The sequence below is a fragment of the Colius striatus genome, chromosome 2 (genome assembly GCF_028858725.1).
Source record: "Colius striatus isolate bColStr4 chromosome 2, bColStr4.1.hap1, whole genome shotgun sequence".
NCBI lineage: Eukaryota > Metazoa > Chordata > Aves > Coliiformes > Coliidae > Colius > Colius striatus.
This window is the reverse complement of record NC_084760.1, coordinates 77641392-77659647: the sequence shown is the minus strand read 5'-3', so window position 1 is coordinate 77659647 and position 18256 is coordinate 77641392. Positions and strand designations below refer to the sequence as shown.

Here is an 18256-nt window from a genome sequence, read left to right as displayed (position 1 = left end):
AAAGCAGAGGGAGCTGGTTCACCTCTTGTCTGTAAGCCATGCCTTGATCTCCTCCAGCACCCTTCAGTTCTGAGAGAGGTAATACGTGTCCTGTGCCTCTTCACCAAGAGAAGATTTTGATGCAGGAAAACATACCACTCTTGCTCCATTATTTGGTTTCTATAGTGCAATTCTATTACCTCCTGCATCCTTGCTCACCTTTCTCACTGACAAGCTCTCAATGTACAGTTGCAGGGTGCCTGTGGATAAGGGCTGACTGGTGCTTTCCTCCTCAGCTGGTGTCCATAAGAAGGCCGCACCTTGCATCTCTATGGCAGCAGCAGTACCTGAAGGGTTGTCTGCAAGAGACAAGCAGTACAGCATTGCACTACTGTGAGAGAGACAGAACGTAAATGGCAGCTGGTGTCACAAATAGTATCAGTTTTGTTCTCAAACAGATGAGACCACGGACAGGGCACTGCCATGATACACCTGACCCAACCACAGAATGAGATGCTTGACTACTGACTTGCCCTTAAACTTACACATTCCTTCCTGCAACCCTCTTGTCTCCAGCTCCCACCAGATACACTTGGTGACCTGCTGGCTGTCAGAGAGACACTGTAAGGATAATCTGGTTTTATTATTGCTGAAGCTAAAATAAAGGCAAGGAGCTGGCAAAAGGCAAAGAAGGAGAGAAAGGGAGCTGAGATGTCTCAGGAGAGGGCACCCACTCAAGAGTTTCTGTCAGGCAAAGCCAAGGTTGTTGATGGCTTCAGTGTCAGAGGAGCACTGGACAGAGGAGGGAGTAGCTTCCTCCAAGGGACGTTAATAGCAGAGCTCTGTGGGGACGAGCAAAGGTCCACAGTCAGTAAAGAGAAATAATACAGCCTTGCCTCCCGTCTTGCACAGAAATTAAGTGCCTTCAGTCTGCCTCTGACAACCGAACGTCTTGAATCACAGGGAGACAGCCCTCCAGTACTGTCCCTGGGCCTCAACACCCTAGCTCTGTGCTCTGAATGCCTCCTGCCCAGGGTCCCACACCCAGCAGTGTCCTTCACCATTACCTAGGGCATAATAAGCTTCCAGGTCCTGGTCCACGAGATCAAGGAAACGCTGGATTCGATCCAGGGAAACTTTGGCTTCCAAGGCCGCATTCAACACCCATGGGAAGCTGTTGAGGGGGAGAATAAGCATCCCGACAAGGGCCAATGCTGTGAACACCTGTGTGGGTAAGTAAACAGCCATGAGTTGGAGGCAGTACCTCCCTTGTTATCTTGTATGCTCCAAACAGCTTCACCAGAGAGAGCCTGAGGAGTTGTGGGGAGACACAGGCTGTGTTTATTTCCCAGAGAAGATGCCTCAGGACTGCAATGCCACTGTACGTTGTCCTCTGCATGAGACAAGGTTGGAGCTCTCCCTGCTACCTACTCACCTTTGTGGCTGTGAGTTCGTGACCCAACAGGACATAGGTGATGAAGATGGCAATGGAGACAACAACAGGCAGTGCGGCCCACAGATACACGCACACAGCATCCAAGTACTTGATGGCTCTTAACCTCTGCAGCTCTTTAGCCCGGCAGGCATTGATCCTGGCGCTGAAGTGCTTCTCCCATGCATAAAACTTGATCACACGAATGCCACATAGGAACTCTGTCATTAGCTGTACAAAAAGAGGAAAAGAAATGTGCAAGGGATTCTGAAGTAGCCTAGGGGGCAAGGCAAGCATAAGAGGGTCACTATATTGTGGGTGGTGAAATTGCATCACCCTGACACACTTCTGAACCGTGTATGTGCCTCTAGCCTTCTTCCGAACAGCTGTGATTCAATTCATCTACTTTGGATCCTGACAAGTGGCTAAAAAGCCAACTCTTTAGAGACAAATGGGGAGAAAGTATAGCAAAGAATTCGGAGAGCACCCAGCTGTGCCTCACCTTCACCCGCGTGTCCTTGTGTTTCAGCATCTCCTTGTTGTTCATCATGATGCAGTTAGCTATGACCTTGTTGATCGGCACAAGCAGTAGTGTCAGGGCCAAGCCTCCCAGAAAGGCTACCCCCACTTGCTGGTAGAGGAGGTAGAGGGTAATGGCAAACTGGAAAGGCATGCTCCACACCTCGTGGAAGACGAGGTAGAAGTTGACCAACCTACTAGTGTCCGTGCTCATGAAGTTGACAATTTCCCCCACGGTGAAGCGGGCAAGGCTGGTGCTGCCGACACGCAGAGCCTTGCGGTAGATGGCAGAGATGACGGTGGCCCGCACCATCAGCGTCACCTTGTTCATCTCGTGGCTGAACTGGCTGCGCAAGAGGGCGCCCAGGAAGGAGCCGGCAAAGAGCCCAAGGGCATAGAGCACTCCATTCCTCAGGGGCTCCTGCCGGGACTCCATGAAGTTCACTAGCAGGTTCAGAAGCAGGGGACCTGAGAAACTCAGCAGGTTGCCGGCCAGCTTGAGAAGCCCCAGGGAGTAGAAACGAAGGCCAAAGGCCGTGTGAAGGACTGAGAAGAGCCGCACAGTCTCCCGGGCACGGTGCAAGCTGTCCAGGGCACTGCTGCTCCCGTCACCTCCAGCAAGGATTGGGCTAGTGAGAGACACTGTCTCCTCCTCTGCTTGGCGTGGAGCTGCCTTCTTCTGCCAGCAAGAGTAGAAGTGATCGCAGACCCTGGCAGCCTGGAGCAGGCGAGGAAGCACACAGACATCCTGCGGCTGGTTCAGCTTCCCCTCATAGCCACGTTTCATAAGAGGGTTCATCCAAACATAAAAGAAGCGTGAGAGCCAGCTCTCACCATCTTCTGCTGTCCTTTGCTGATCAGGCACCGAGATCTCTGGCTCTGAGATGAGCTGGTCATGTTGCCAGGAGCTATTGATGGAGAGGAAGACTTGTCGGCCAGCAGCAGGGAAGAGGTAGCCTATCCCATACACGAGCAGAGAGGTCAGCTGCAGACACAGAATGGCAAACCTGGAGGAGGCAGCAGGGTGGGCAGGGGACCAAGCTATCCCACTTTGGTAGTACCACATCAGTGTGATGATGAAGGAAGGCAGGGGTAAGAGAGTGAGGAGAGCCAGGATAGCAGGGCCCCTGGTAGACCCATGAATGGACCTGCAGAGCATGAGAAGAGCGAGGCCGTGCGTGAGCCATGTCAGGGTGGCAGTGCCATTGGCCAGCACTTCCAGGTACACAGGGCCCAGCTCCTGCTGAGAAATAGTGGCTGGGATGGTATCAGCAAGGAATAGGCCAGCAAGTATGAAGGAGGCAGCAATTCTGCATCTCCAGCCTGACTTGTGAGGCACCTCAGAGCGAGATCTAGAGCAGGAAAGAGCAGAGAAAAAAAACCCATTATAGCTGAAATTCAATCACCTCTCAGTCACTAGTCTCTTTTCTTCCTCTCATCTTCCCCATTTATCCATTCACTCTTACTTAACCTCCTGGATTCACTTCCCTAAATTTGTATCTCTTCCAGACTGTAGGCATTGCTAAACTACATCAGGTCAAAATAGCCCTGTACCTGATCAATACCAGCAATTCAGATGCTACCAAAGAATAACATTTCCCTGCAAAAATTTGCTTGCAAACTGATACTTTGTGGTCAAAGCAGACTCCAATTCTTGAGAATTAGCAAAAATTTTTTAAAAAGTGTATTTAGCACAAATTCTGAATGATCAAATTCTCTATGTCATATCTCTGATCTTTGATTTCTCTTTGTTTTTTTATATTTTGTCTAGAAACATTACTTTTATCACTATTGTTTTCAGTGATGCTGTCTATGTAAAGTCCACAACCTATTGCTCAAGAAAATATTTCATGACCACTTGGCTGCCCAGAGAGTCTCCTCTGGAGACATTCAAAACTTGCCTGGACGAGTCCCTGTGTGACCTACTCTAGGTGGTCCTGCTCTGGCAGGGGGTTGGACTGGATGATCTTTCGAGGTCCCTTCCAGCCCTCAAGATTCTGTGATCTGTGGCCTTGCACTATCAGTAAACCTTGCAGTATTTATGAATTTCAGAAGAAGGTAAACAGGAACACAATTTTTGGTTTCTTTGTACCTTTTATTACCTTATATACATCTTCCACATTACCTCTCCCAGAAGACTCCCAGTTTCCGCAGCCTCCATTCACTGCCACTCTTTTGAATTATTTTCCGTGAATTTATGCTTACTACCCTCTCTATTCTTTCTGAATTCTTTTCTGCAATGAGCTCTGAATTAGGATTGATGCTGGGAAATATAATAGCATTATACTACATAATAGCATTACATATTCATCACACCACAGGGAGACCTAATTTCCAGCCTTCCCACCCCACCTCCAGTCCTGCATAACAATCAAGAGCGAGACAAATAAGTTATCATACCTTGGAGTGCCAAGGAAGCAGGCACTGACCACTGCAAGGATCACATGAGGAATCACATTTAATGTCAGCTGATTAAAGCAATGGCCAACACTGCCGTGAACCCACACAGGGAGTGGATCTTCTGTGCTGGTCCCACACAAACCTGACAGGATGCTCTCCATCCTTTTCTGGGAATTCAATGTGAGAGCTCGGAGCTCCTAGGGTAGAAAAAACAGCATGAGGTATACAATTGAAGCACAGCCCCAGTTCAAAGTAGACTGTGATGAGAAATTAACACAGGGCTAGAAATAACTTCCTGGGTCACAGAGTCCAAACCTTACTATTGTACATTTGCTTGCTTACCATCTGTTTACAAAATGATCAAGCTTCAGCTTAAAATAAATTATGCTGTTTGCCCAGGGACTTCAAATGCTCTGGGAATGTGAAGCTTTCTAATTCCCAGGCTTTTCCCAATAGCCAGTTTATTCTTTGAAACTATCAGGAAGCATCTGCCTTTATATTGCTCACTCTGAAAAATACTTTTGAGCTGCTTAATCTCTCACTTATGTTTCCATCTTCAAAACAATCCCCGCAGGACACTCAAGACACCGTGTAACATTAGACACCCTGCAGATGGCAGGAGAGGATGCTGGTGTCCCTTCAGAAAAGCAGGTGGTACCTCCAAACTACAGAGATGGGAACCAGCAGGACTGCGTCCTTGCGTGCAGCCTCACGGACCGAAGCACATCTGCGAAGCCCTCGGCTTTACAGCGCTTTCTGTTTGCACCAGCTGGTCCCATCTCCCTCCCGGGGCCGAGCTCGGCGGGCAGGAGCGGGGCACCGCAGGAGCAGAGCACAGCCGGGTGCCGGTGCCCTGCCACGGCGGCCCTCCGGCCTCTGCCGGTACAGCCCTGGGCGCGGGGAAGCCTTGGCTAAGAGCCACCCGGCTACCGCCTCGCTGGGCCAAAGGGCAGCCGGCCGGCCCGTTGCGGGCAGCGGTCGGGGACCCCCGCCGGTACCTCCCACGCCAGGGACGCACAACGGCGCCGTCACAGCACGCTGCCCGCCGCCGTACCTCAGCCCGGGGCTGCCTCCCACGGCCGCCTCGCGCGCCCCCGGCCGGCCGGGAGGACGCGCTGCAGCTCCCGGCGCCGGGTGGCACCCGAGGGGAGCGGGATGGGGAGGCTTCGTAGGGCCGAGAGCGGGGCAGCCGTCGGGCCGCAAAACGAAGGCGCGCGTCAGCCTTGGCGATGCAGATATAAGGGAGGCCGCCCGGAGGCGGGAGCGCCAGGCGCCGGCCCAGGCCCAGGCCCGAGGCCCGGCCGCAGGCAGCCGGGGCGGCGGCGCACCAGGGCCCCGTGCCTGTGAAGCCAGTGTCGTCGCATCCCGGCTGCCTTGAAAGCGCCGCGCTGAACCCGGGACACTTCAGGGTTGCGGGGAAAAGCATGAGGCCGAAATAAGGAGGAGAAGCAGATGAATTACACAAGTGCAGCTCGTTCGCTCCCTCCCCTCTTTCTCCCATCATATTTGGCCCACAACCTCTGGCAGCCCATGAACATTTTTACACTGACACCAGACACTCATCACGGCCTTGCTGTGTCACTGCCAACCAGCATTGGAAGATGTACACACCACTGCGTGTCCAGAAGGCGGCAGCAGCAGATACAGCCCAGGTACTGCGTGTATCTATATATATGTATGTGTGTGTGTGTGTATATATATATATATATATATATAATGCATATAAATATCCTTTTACAGGTTCAGCATTCTTTGCTCCTATCAGATGAAGTTACTAGGAGAGCACTTTGCCAACAACAGGTAAGTTACACCCAAAGTGGCAGGGCTCCCCTAGTGCAGTGATAAGCCATACAAAGTGAGATCATTATGTGAACAGAATCCAATCACCTGAATCACACAAGCTAAACAAAGTTAGTGTGTCTCTGTAAATAATCACAGGTAGTAACTTTACCAACATGCAGCTCAGAGATAGACTAAAGCATTCTCTGAGCTTAGAAGTACTACCAGTGGGGTGCTGGGGAAGCCACATTCCTGTCTGAGAAAACAGTGATCTGGCAGAGGGAATGTGAAACAGCAGAGGTCAGAGCAAGAGCTTGGAGGCCACAGTACCCTCTAATCGTGGTTTCCTTGAAAAAAGCAAGAGGAGAGTGTGTTTTTCTTAACCATATGTGTACACATATCTTCTTGTTTAATTGTTGTTTCTGAGGATTATGACTTCTCACAGCCCTGAAAGTAATCTTTATCCATGTGTCAGTTGCAAGGCTTCTTTTTTACGACAAAACTAGCTACTGATATTGTACACTGTGTATTTGGCCAGTCTGCTTTTTCTCCCAAAGGTCCTCCAGAGGTTTCTAGAATAAACTTTCCTGTAGATGTCTCAATCCGAAGTTTTATGTCCTCTCCACTCAAGGAAGCTTCCCTTCAAAAAACATGTTGTGAAAGTAGCAAACTCTCAAGAGAGCTAACAGGGGATGTGTGAGGCTGAAGCACAAGTTGCACACAAGTGAAGCTTTCAGATTTTGTGGTTCTGACGTCTTATTTCCAAATGAACAACAAAAAAAGCCCAAACCAAAAAAAATAAAAGCCCCAACCAACAAACCACTTCCCCATACCTGACATCAAAAATGTCCTCAGATACCAGGACAAAGACTATCCTCTCTCTTCAGTTACTTGCTCTCAGAGCTTTTCCCTTTCAGACACTTTGCATTCCTAGTTTTCTCATTTTTCACATGCATTCTGCTCGCTCATCTCTCCAAACCTCTTTGTGTTCAAAAACATCTTCCATTGAAAGACTGACAGTTTTCAGATGCCACAGAAACTTTTTTTTTTCCAGACAGCATCATCTACAGTCACAGGGGAAAACAAACATAAAGAGTACTTGAGAAAAAAAACGGAACCCTAGGAGAGTACCAATCCACCCTAACTGATCTGAAATCACCAGTGCCTGTTCTGCATAAAGAGATTTAAATAGGAGCACGACAAGAACTGAAACAGATATTCCTCATTTTTTTGCTTCCTTTTGGCTATTTCCCACCTCTGTGAACATTGCTGCTGGTGACACTTACTGCTGTGTGTCTGACCAGTTTAAGATCTGAGTCATGTGGAGTACAGGCTTGTGGTTCTATTGCTTACAAAGTGTGTTTCGCACTATAAATAAGCATAGGCCTAACATTTATTAACAAAAAACCAAAAAAAGGAAAAAAAAGATCCCAACATCAGGTTTAAATTAATCCACAGGCCAATGCAGATCAGATTTTATCCACTGTCTGGTGCCCAGAGCTTTTTTAAACACTCCAGATTGATATACCCACAGTAAGGAAGAGCTATCTGGCAAAGGGAGACTGTCCTCCCCACCTTCTCTTAGCTTATTTTGTAACACATTACTTAATACCTCTCCCAGGACTTGGAGGCAGGGAATAAGTGTAGGCTGCATGCCCATTGCCCTTCCCAGCTGAAAGCAAATATCGAGCTGAAACAGAAGCTGGTGTAGACAAGTCTTAAATTCAGAAATATCAACCTTGTAATTAAAGATGTAAAAAGTTCTGAAAGCAATTGTCTGTTTGGATAGATTTTCTGTTCTCCCAGACAGGGTTCTGCTATCAGCTGAACTGTCCTCAAATTCCATGACATCACAACCAAGGGAGGCTTGATTACTTGGCTCAGTCCAAAATTTTTCATGAATGGGCTGCTTTGCCTGGATGTGAAGACACAACACAGATATTTTTCCCCATTTTGCAGGGAAAATATTAATGCAAAATTCAGAAGATGAAATATCTTCCATCATATCTTCTTACAAGAACACTCATTTTGTCACAAAACCCACAGAAGCTGTCTTTGTTTATTAGCAGTTTTATTGGGTTTGTGTGGCAAGGTTTTGCGGCTGCAGGGGTGGCTTCTGTGAGGAACTGCTGAAAGCTGCCCCTGTGCTCCATAGAGCCAATGTACTGGGCTCCCAGCTGGATGCAGCACTATCAGAGGCTGAGCCCATGAGTGACAGTGGCAGTACCTCTGGGGGACTGCCAAGAATGGAAAAAAAAAACCCAAACCCTTACTGTGCAGGAGCCAACTGTGACAGAAGAGAGGAATGAGGATGGGAGAGCAACAACTCTGCACACACCAAGGTAGGAAGAAGTGCTTCAGGCATGTGAGCAGAGAACCCCCTGCTGCCTGTGGTGAAGACCACAGTGAGGTAGGCTGACCCATGGAGGTCCCCAGAAGAGCAGATATCCACCTGCAGCCTGTGGAGGACCCCACACCAGAGCAGGAGAAAAGTGTGAGGAGTCCTCTCTCTGAGGTGGAAGGTGCAGCAGAGAATCTGTGATGAACTGACCACAACTGCCATTTCCTACCCCACTTACAGCAAGGAAGAGGTAGAGACCTGGGAAGACGGGGAGGGTGAGGCAAAGGTGTTTTAAGATTTAGTATTTATTTCTCATTACCATTTTCTGTTCTTATCAGTATTAAATTCACCAATTTTCCCCAAGCTGGATCTGTTTTGCCCATGCCTGTAACTGCTGAGTGATCTCCCTGTCCCATAAGCCTTTTGTTTTATTTTCTCTCCCCTGCCCAGCTGAGGAGGGGAGTGACAGAGCAGCTTTGGTGGGCACCTGCCCTCCAGCCAGAATCAACCCAACACAATCTAACATTAGACAGAGTGACTCAGATATAAGAATGTAAGGCATTATAATTAAAGTATTTTGTTTTTACTGTTACTGTACTACTTTTTAACCTAACAGTTCAGCCTAGATTAACTTCAATTTTGATTTCTGTTTACTTGTTCATGCTGAGCTAATGCTGACTTTTCCTCATTCTGTTCTTCCCTTTCTCAATGCCATTTGCTCCCACAACTTCCTTACTTGAGGTCTAGCAAGAATTCAGAGACATCCAATTACACCAACATTGACCTCAGCATTCAATTAGCTAAAATCTCTCCAAGCAACAACTAATTGCAAGTTCAGAAACAAGCTTTGGAATTCCAAAGAGGAGTCCAAGAGCTGAACTTGTAGTAGAGCAGACTGACTGGCACCTCCTTTGTCCAGGGAGAGTCTGGAGAACCAGTTGCAGGAATACTACAAAAACTTCTGCAAAGAAGGTAAGGACCTTGCCTGACTTTTTCAGTCCCTGAGACAAACTGCAGCACTTCCTTTTGCAGAGACATGAAAACTCTCAGTTTGCACCATTGGGCCCAAATTTCAGTACTGATTTTAGGAATAGTTTAACTGAATGCCAATGTGGGTGCTCAGTCCCTTTAAAAACTTAGCTCAGGAAGGCATATGATTGAAAGGTGACACTGCAGCTACTACCAAATGAGTTTATGAAGTGTAATTGCAAAGCCATGTTCAGTAGGATGACAGGGTGCTACAAAATTCTAATGAGCACTAGTCAGTTAAGCATTTGTCTCCAACCAATGGATTTTTTTTTCTTATGAATTCTTTTAACACCACAGCACATACACTGTTTGCTTTGCTTTTTTTACTATTCCTCCCTTGAGCACTTATTGTTGCACAGATCAAAGTTTTAATGAACTTTCTAATTAGTTACTGCTACCTGGATTCTCTTACCTTCCAAATGTCACCAAATCCATCACCAGATACTACCAGGGACATCCATAGGCCTCCTTTGGATACAAGGCAGGAAGAAGTTATAAAACATTTTTTTATGTTCTGGCCTTTTACAAAGCTTTTGGGTATTATTGAATAACTTTATATAAACTCTGACAAGAAAACAAGTGCTAGGTTTCTTGGGTTTGTGACTTTTGAAACCAATCCATGGTTTAAAGCCATTCTTTAAAACTTATTTAAAGAAAGCAACAGCACCGAAGACATGTCCAAAACTAAACAAGTCCGCTTTCTCTCTCATGCTAGGCTGTTTTCACTTTCTTCAGTTGGTGAAACTAACCACTTGACACAGACAGCTGATGCTAATGTATGAAAAAAATGGCTCTCCAAGAGCACATTTTGAAGTAATAGTATATTGCTTATAAATTACTTGAATGTAACCTACAGTACAAAACTAAAGGGGAAATTCCTATGTATACATCAGTTTTATAGTTATTATAAGGCACAAATCTGTCTCTCAGGGTCACCAAATCTGCTGCTTAGGCTAGCTAGCTCAAACCATTTTGAGTGTCTGTTGCCTCCACCATCATCATGTTTTGTTCCCACCAGAAGCAGGTCCAGTCTGCAGGGCATCTTCAAAGATTAAATTTTTATCTCAGGATACTTGTAAGTGACTAATGAGCATTATTATCCTCAGGAGAGAATGAGGAGGAGGGCAACAGTAACAGAAATTAAGATAGTCTTTATATCGCTCATACTTATTTTGATAGTTGGCATAACAGAGCGTAGTTCCTTAGCCTGTGCAGGCAGCAGTGCACTCACTCAGAAAATGTCAAGGTGGAGCAGCCATTTTAATACAAAACTATACCCAACCACTCTCAGCAGAAATAGCTTCTTATAGTTTCAGAGGGACCCCCTCCCATCAGCCTGCTGCTGCTCGTTTGCAGCTGCTGTAAGTAGTATCCTTCAAATGGTGTGTTACCTTCTAACATACCTTCTGAAGAAACACGTGCAAAACTCCAAGCCTGTGACTGCTTTCACATACATACATGCCTTTGCATTTCACCCAACTAAGTTACAAGTGTAGTACATGAAACTTCTCCCAGTTTCTAAGTAAGATATAAAGGAACTCCAGAAGTTAGGAGTGTTATTTTCTTTCTACTGCTAGCCCATCTCAATTAATTGAAAACACACCTGCTCTTCCCCAGAGACACCTCTTGCAGCATGAAGGAAGATAAATGTTTCATGCTTCACTTAAGACTCAAAACCCTCATACTCACTTGCCTGCACCAAGTCTGGTCCAGTAGCAGGTGCTCAGGCAAGGAGAGGAGACAGGAAGCAATTACTCCCTCTCTTGTCACCCCACTACCTGGCAGTCACAGCAAGGACATTGGTTCAGAAATGTAATGAGCTAAAACCTCAGACTCAGCACTGCCTTAGGAGGCTGCTAAGGATTGCTCTCAAACGCACTTCTACTGAAGGACAATGCCTATACCAACAAGCTCTGTAGCACAGTGTGGGAAAAAAAAAAACCCAAGAAAACTAACCAACTAAATCCCCTTTGCTTTTGGGTTCAGTCGCGGCGTTGCAGTCAATGCGAATACGCCGGGCTGCGGCAAGGCCCGGGCGAGCCCCGCTGCCTCAGAGCCCACAGCCTCACATTCCGCCCCTCAGCGTCTCCCCTTGGCCTCCACGAGCAGGGAGCCCTCACCGGCCGCCCAAGCGAAGCTCATTCTCTCCCTCCTCATCCTCTGCCCCGGCCCGCTTGGGCTGCAAGAGCAGAGGCGGCGCGGCGAAAAAACCCGGAGAAGAGGCAAACAGGACGCAGTAGCCGCCCACGCGCGGCCCAGCGTGTCCCTCCCAGGGCCGCCGGGCACCAGGGGCGTGGAGGGAGGGAGAAAGGAGTGAATGAAGGAAGCGGCGCTCCGCACCGCCGAGCGCAGTTGCACTGCTCTTCTCCTCTCTCCAGACTGCAGCCCACTCCACGGCACATGCCTGGTGCCTGCCAGCAGCCATTTTGTGCGGGCGTCCCCAAAGCACCGCCTCCCGCCCCCCGGGCTCAACCCCGCCCCCTCTCCCCTCCCTGCCGGGTTCGGGGGTGCCTGGCTCGGGAGCGCGCAGGGTGGCTGGCGGCGCGCACGCGCGGGGGGCGGGAGGGGGGGGCAGCCGGGGCCAGGGGGGGGGCCGGGTCAGAGGAGCTGGGGCGCTCGCGCAGGCCGCCGGGACCCCCGGGCAGCCGGCGCCATCATGTACCGCTCTAGCTGCGGCCGCTCCGGCCCCTCGTCCTCGTCTTCATCCCACCGGCTGAAAGAGGGCAGCTCCTCGGGGTCCCGCGCCTCCCGCTCCAGCACGTCGGGGCCGGGGCCAGGCCGCGGCCGGCCTCCGCCGCTGCCGCCAGCTGCCGCCGCTACCGCCGCCTCGCCGCCGCACTCCGCTTCGCCCCGTCCCCCGCCGCGCCGCCACCGCTCCCCGTCGGGCCACCGCGGCGCCTCCCGCCGATCCCCGTCGCCCCACCGCTGCAGAAGGTTGCCATCGCCACCGGGAGGACCTGGCCCCGCGGGGAGCCGGGGCCGCCGGGGAAGCGAGCATGGAGACGGCAGCAGCAGCCGGGTAATTACTGCCGTGCGCTGAAGGATCTCCGGTGCGGAGCTTGCACCCTCCCGCCGAAGCTGTCAGGCTGCGGGGTACCCCCGCCGCCTCCTCGGCCCCCGGCGATGGCGGCCTCGGTGCCCCATGAGGCTTGGCGGAGGACGTCTCTCCCGTCAGCGGTGCCCCGGCCCTCCGGCTGTGGCTTGGGGTCAGCCCTTGTGGCCGCCGCCCGGCGGGAGCTGGGGGCTGCGGGGCCAGGGCCTCAAACTTGGCGCGGCGGCGTTCTTGCAAGATTGCGCCGGCCCCGGGCTCTCCGTCTGCAGAGAAGAGAAGGGGCATTTCTCTCCTGTTCCCTAGAGAGCAACATGAGAAAAAAAATAACTTTAAGTAATGCTTTTCCTGTCATTTTGGTAACATTTTTATTTCTCTCTTATTTGCTAGAGCCATTTTAGATAAGGCTCAAAGATGATACTGTCTTTTGCTAAGGCAAAGAACATAACTAGTGCTTTCTGCCATTTAGCACTGATTTGTGGTGTTGTATAAATGTCGTTTAATTTATGGGAAGTTATATTTTTTAACGGGATATTGAATGAGTGCTTTGAGTAGTTTCTGCTGTCATGAGTGTACAAAGGAGACTCTGTTACAGAATTATGTCTTTGAGAGGTATCCTTTGATAGGCAGTGCATTGTAGTTGAAGCTGTGCACAAGGTGTTACAGTGTTCTCAGTCTTGGCAAAATCTGATTTGGACATGTGAAACTGCGATTTGGCATCGGAAGTGCTGCTGTCTTGGATGCAGATGCCTTTGTACTTAACCAGAGTGGAGAGCTGTACTTTTGGGGGATTTTTTTTGAGAGAGAGGGTGGCATTTGCTCTCTTCGGTTTTCTCTTGTTATTCCTCAGTGCAGTGATTGTCCTGTCTGCTAACTGTTGCCTGTAGTATGTAGTAGGTTCACTGTGCATTTGTACTGTGCTGAAAGAAGAGATTTTCATACTAGGATATTTTAGGTCTCTGTTCCATGACTGCTCAATCCAGCAGGCGTACAATTAAACAGAATGGTATGCTCACGTTTTCTTGTCACTCTCTAATCTCTTTGGCCCCTTCCCTTGTGCTCACACTTGCATTTGTGAAGTTACAGGGTGAGCTGATTTGAGGAAACAATGTGGCTGAAAGTCAATCCAACAAAAATATATGGTCTGCTGTGATTCATTGCATGATGAGACCCCAAGAGAGAATGGATGTTTCTCTTTCTGATGGTGGTAGGGCTTCTTACCCAATTTCTTTGGGCTTGTAGCCATAGAAGAGATCACAGGTGATAGTAGTGGAGTTTTTACCTGTTGGTGTTGTTTGTTATTTAAAGGTGAGCTGTCCTGAAGGTATGGGAAGATAATCTGTTTGACATTTAGGCTGAGAAACTTGCTGCTGGCCATTTGTTTTTAGGCTGTATTTCACCATTATCTCAGTCCTTTAAGTTGTCTGTGGGATAACGCAGCACATTGCATTGCTAGTAAGAATCAGGTTGAAAATCAGTAAGAGGAGATAATGTTTGGTCTGATTCATATCAGTTTGTGTTGTGGCTTGATGGGCAGTTACATGGTCCCAACTGGGGGAATGACAGACAATGATATAGGAGCAGAACTTTCTTAAACTGACTTCACTGTCACTCAGTCTGCCAATTCACTATATCCATGATGAGTTGTGAACCTATGCTGGCTGTGACAAAACTTTCAATGCTGAATGTGTTGATGATTCAGACATGGAGAAATTTGAACTAGGAATTTTTTACTGTAAACCTCCCACTCTTTAGGGAAAAGAAAAGCTACCAACCTGTGCCCCCCTCCCCGACTTTACACAGACATTATTCTTGACAAATGCTATTCTTACAGCCTTATTTTGCACCCAGTTACAGTATTCATCTCAGCCAATTGTTGCAGATTCTTGATGGGTTTTTTTGCCTATTCCAATTTCAGAGAAGAAGAATTATTAATCCTAGAAATTAGGCTATAACAAGTTGGCTAGTGCTGACCTACTGAGCTAAATATCTTTTTTGTTTATTTACAAGAATATTAACCTTTCTCTGGGAAAAAGCTCGCACAATAAGATGAATCTCGAGACAATTAAATACAGCTCTTTAGTCTGTATTGTGGAGTCTCTTGCATATGCTAAAGCCCAGTGTAAGCAATTCTTGGAGCATACATTGTGCACATTTTTTTCCATGGGAGTTCTTGTCCACCAAAAGGTACTTGACCAACACTACTTCTTTCTTAGAAGTGGTTTTATAAAGCATGACATACATATTTTATACATATTTTACTGTTTAGAAATACTGTTTCCAAAAATAGCATTAATTGGAGAAAGGTAAAAGCTGAGATTATGCTAATGTTTTCCAAACAGTAAAACAAAGTGTTATGAATAGAAAGTAGACAGCAGATATGTTGAGTCAGCATGATTGGGTAAAGTTTATTAATGAAGTTTTCAGATTTATGTGACTTTAGACCCCCTCTCCCAAAGTTTGAGTGTACAAAGTGTGGAAGTGTGAGATTACACAAATGTTTTAGTAAGTGGCATTTCTGACCTGTAGTTGAAGAGAGATAATTCAGACAGAAGTCTGAGGAAGAGGAGTTGAAGCAGCAACAAAGAAGAAAGATTTGGAATAGGGGAGTATATGCATAAAGGTGGAAGATTCAGGATGTGGAATGAAAATGCTGATGAGATAAGGGCATGAGGTTGAAATGCAGAAGAGTTTTGAGTACAAGCTCTAACTTATTTTCCTTACCCTTCATATGAATTGGAGCATGGAAGGAGCAGCCGTAGAGAATTCATTTTCCTTTTTCTTGATTCTGGAAGTTGTTTTGGTTTTTGGTTTTTTTTTTGAGATGGAGTGCAAGCATTCCCAGATTATCAGGTTCATTTCCCATTTCCTCATGTGTAACTGGGATGCTGACTGCCAGTGAAGCTCTGTGTTGGACGTTGTAAATACGGATGGTGCTAGTTTTTTAGTGGCTGGGGAAAACTTTGTGGGAACTGATGGAGCATGGAGTTACTGCAGAGGTTTGGGGCAAGTACTGAAAAATGTAATGGAGGAGAAGGTGGTCAGGACTTTATAGTGAGAAATTTTCGTGCACTTTGTTCTTGCAAAACTTACACATGCTGCTTTTATTTGTTCCTGATGACCTGCATGCTTGTTCTTTTTATAGTTTCTCTCAGCTGCTTTGCATTCTTGTAAGAAAATTATCTGAAATTATCTGAAGTATGTTGGGTCAACAGAGAAAGGAGAAATGAAGAGCCTGTATGCAACCTGTGCAATAATATGGCAGTGCTAACTGTGATTTAGGCGCCAGAACAGGAAGGGAGGAAAATGCATTGCAGTGCATAGGTAAGAATGACTACTGGTGGTGTTGTCTGCACCAAGGAAAAAAGCTGTTAAAACTGGAATTTCTCAAATTGATAAAAAATAATTGGTGACGTTCAAACACGTACCACTGTAACTACTGTCTCTGGGTGATCTGTATGGCAGTCATAGGCAAGCCTAACATCCCAGACTTTCTAAATGTATTTATTTTCTTTGCCTAGAACTTTGTTCCAGAATGTAATCATTGCTTTTCTGTCTCCAGTTTCTGGAGATGGTTGTCATGTATGTGCCCAGCTTGCCAACAGTCTTGATGGCAAGAAGATGCCCTTCAAGAAAATCACTTCTTGAGGCAGCTCTCAAAATTCAGTGTTATATTGGACCCATGTAAGCCTTCAGAGTGTGTTTGTGAGACACTTTGCATATGTTGTATCTCAGCCAGGCTGTTGCAGGATTGTACTGTGCTATACAACACACTTGGTCTTGGAAAGGAATTAAAAAGTATTCTGATAAATGCTGGGGTTCGAATTAATCGAGCAGAACAAACAGAAATCACTGATACCTTAGGACAAGGTTATGCGCACAATGCATTCTAGTGCAGATGCAAGTAAATTTTGTTCAGGTCAATTTGTGAGGGAAATCTTTTGCTTTCTTTGTGGAGTTTATGTACTGTTCTTTTGGTCTCTTGGAGAACTGAGCTGAATCTGCTGCATCTTCTCAGGGGGGATGCAGACAACAGTGCACCTGCTGCTTGCTACTGCAGTTTTCAACAGTTAAAGCAATGTGCAGTGCATGACTGGTTTGGCAAAACTGAAGCTGGTTCATTGCTTCTTGTTAAGCAGAACCTAAACCATCTTGGCAAGTGAAGTACCTCTGCCTTCAGGCAGTCTCATCTGTTTCTTATCAGAGAATCATTTTGGTTGGAAAAGACCTTTAAGATCATTAGATCCAACCACTAACCTCACATTGCCAAACCCACCACTATACAGTGTCCCTCTTCACCTCAGCTACATGGCTTTTAAATATTTCCAGGGATGGTGACTCCACCGCCCCCTTGAGAAGCCTGTTACTGTGCTTAACAATCCTCTCAGTGAAAAAGTACTTCCTCATCTCCAATCTGAACCTCCCCTTGCACAACTTGGGACAATTTCCTTTTGTCCTATCGCTTGTTACTTGGGAGAAGAGACCGACCCCCACCTTGTTACAACCTCCTTTCAGGTAGTTATAGAGCATGATCATGTCTCCTCTTAGCCTCCTCTTCTCTAGGCTAAACATGCCCAGCTCCCTCAGCCGCTCCTCATCAGACTTGTGCTCTAGACCCTTCACCAGCTTAGTTGCCCATCTCTGGACATGCTGCAGCACCTCAGCGTGTTCCTCACAGTGAGAAGCCCAGAACAGAACACAGCACTTAAGGTGTGGCCTCACCGGTGCCAAGTACAGGTGGACAATCACTGCCCTATTCCTGCTGGCCGTACTATTTCTGATACAAGCCAGGATGCCTTCTTGGCCACCTGGGCACACTGCTGGCTCATGTTCCAGCAGCTGTCAATCAACATCCCCCAGGTGCTTCTCCTGTGGGCAGCTTTCCAGCCTGTAGCGTTGCATGGTGGTGTTGTGGTCCAAGTGCTGGACCGGGCTTGTGGCCTTGTTAAACCTCATACAATTGTCTTTGGCTCCAGCCTGTCCTACCCTCAGGCTGATCTATGCTCCCACCCAGCTTCCTGTCATCTGTGACCTTAATGAGGATGTGCTCAATCCCCTCATCCAAATCACTGATAAAGTTATTAAGTATGACAGGCCCCAATGCTGAGTCCTGGGAAACACCACTGGTGACCAGCTTCCAACTGGACCTAGCTCCATTCAACACTACTCTCTGGGCCTGGCCATCCAACTAGTTTTCCAAGTTATGTAACTCCCCTTACTTTGATCATTCCTGTGTTCTAGTGTCATACTCAAGAATGATGAGAGTCATAACTAGTTAAGCATAACTTGCCAGTAATGATGTTTTCTGTATTGAGTATGTGTCCAAAGAAAGATCTGTACAAAGATAGTTAGCTCCGGCCTTCTCTGCTGTAGTTTTTTCAAAGGCAAATTTACTGTTTTGACTCTACCAAATAAAAAATAATAATGATAAATAGTAATGATAATGGGGATTGTATTACAGAAAGTGTTTCTATAGTCACTGACATTTTAATTATTTTGTTGTGCTTATCTTCTGAAAGCTGCATGAGGTTAGGAAAGCTGTTGAAAACATCACTGCTAGGAAAATCTTTGTTTGCACTGGTTCATGTGCCTACTAAAGTTGGAAAGGGACAGAAATCCAGATACTTTTATTAAGAAATTCCTGATAATTTTTCATGCGATGTTTATGTAACTGCTTCTCTTCTACAAGAAAGGAGGACAGCAGAAAATCACAGGCTTCTTCAACTTC

The 18256-nt window shown here is 47.2% G+C and overlaps 2 protein-coding genes across 11 annotated transcripts in view; one reads left to right on the top strand and one right to left on the bottom strand.

The window, feature by feature from the left end:
* ABCC10 (ATP binding cassette subfamily C member 10) overlaps positions 1–12398 on the bottom strand; it is a 23646-nt gene extending 11248 nt beyond the window's left edge. For 6 of the 9 annotated variants that reach the window (XR_009818285.1, XR_009818287.1, XR_009818286.1 and 3 more), the window contains exons 1-7: positions 12142–12398; positions 9892–9947; positions 4331–4527; positions 1914–3282; positions 1415–1642; positions 1047–1203; positions 199–338 (exon numbers count right to left, since the gene is read on the bottom strand). Coding sequence is in view for 5 of the 9 variants with exons in the window: in XM_061991198.1 (XP_061847182.1) it covers positions 199–338; positions 1047–1203; positions 1415–1642; positions 1914–3282; positions 4331–4527; positions 9892–9936 (2136 nt within the window). In the remaining 4 variants the exon portion in view is untranslated. Of the gene's footprint in view, positions 1–198; positions 339–1046; positions 1204–1414; positions 1643–1913; positions 3283–4330; positions 4528–4988; positions 5326–5384; positions 5410–9891; positions 9948–12141 lie in introns of those variants that run through there. The other 3 variants (XM_061991200.1, XM_061991199.1, XM_061991202.1) reach the window with 3 other exon arrangements.
* Positions 12082–18256, top strand: part of ZNF318 (zinc finger protein 318) — a 25743-nt gene continuing 19568 nt past the window's right edge. Inside the window, exon 1 of one of the 2 annotated variants that reach the window (XM_061991196.1) lies at positions 12082–12498. In XM_061991196.1, coding sequence (XP_061847180.1) covers positions 12136–12498 — 363 coding nt within the window. In that variant the 5' untranslated portion in view covers positions 12082–12135. The remainder of the gene's footprint in view (positions 12499–18256) is intronic. The other variant, XM_061991197.1, reaches the window with a different exon arrangement.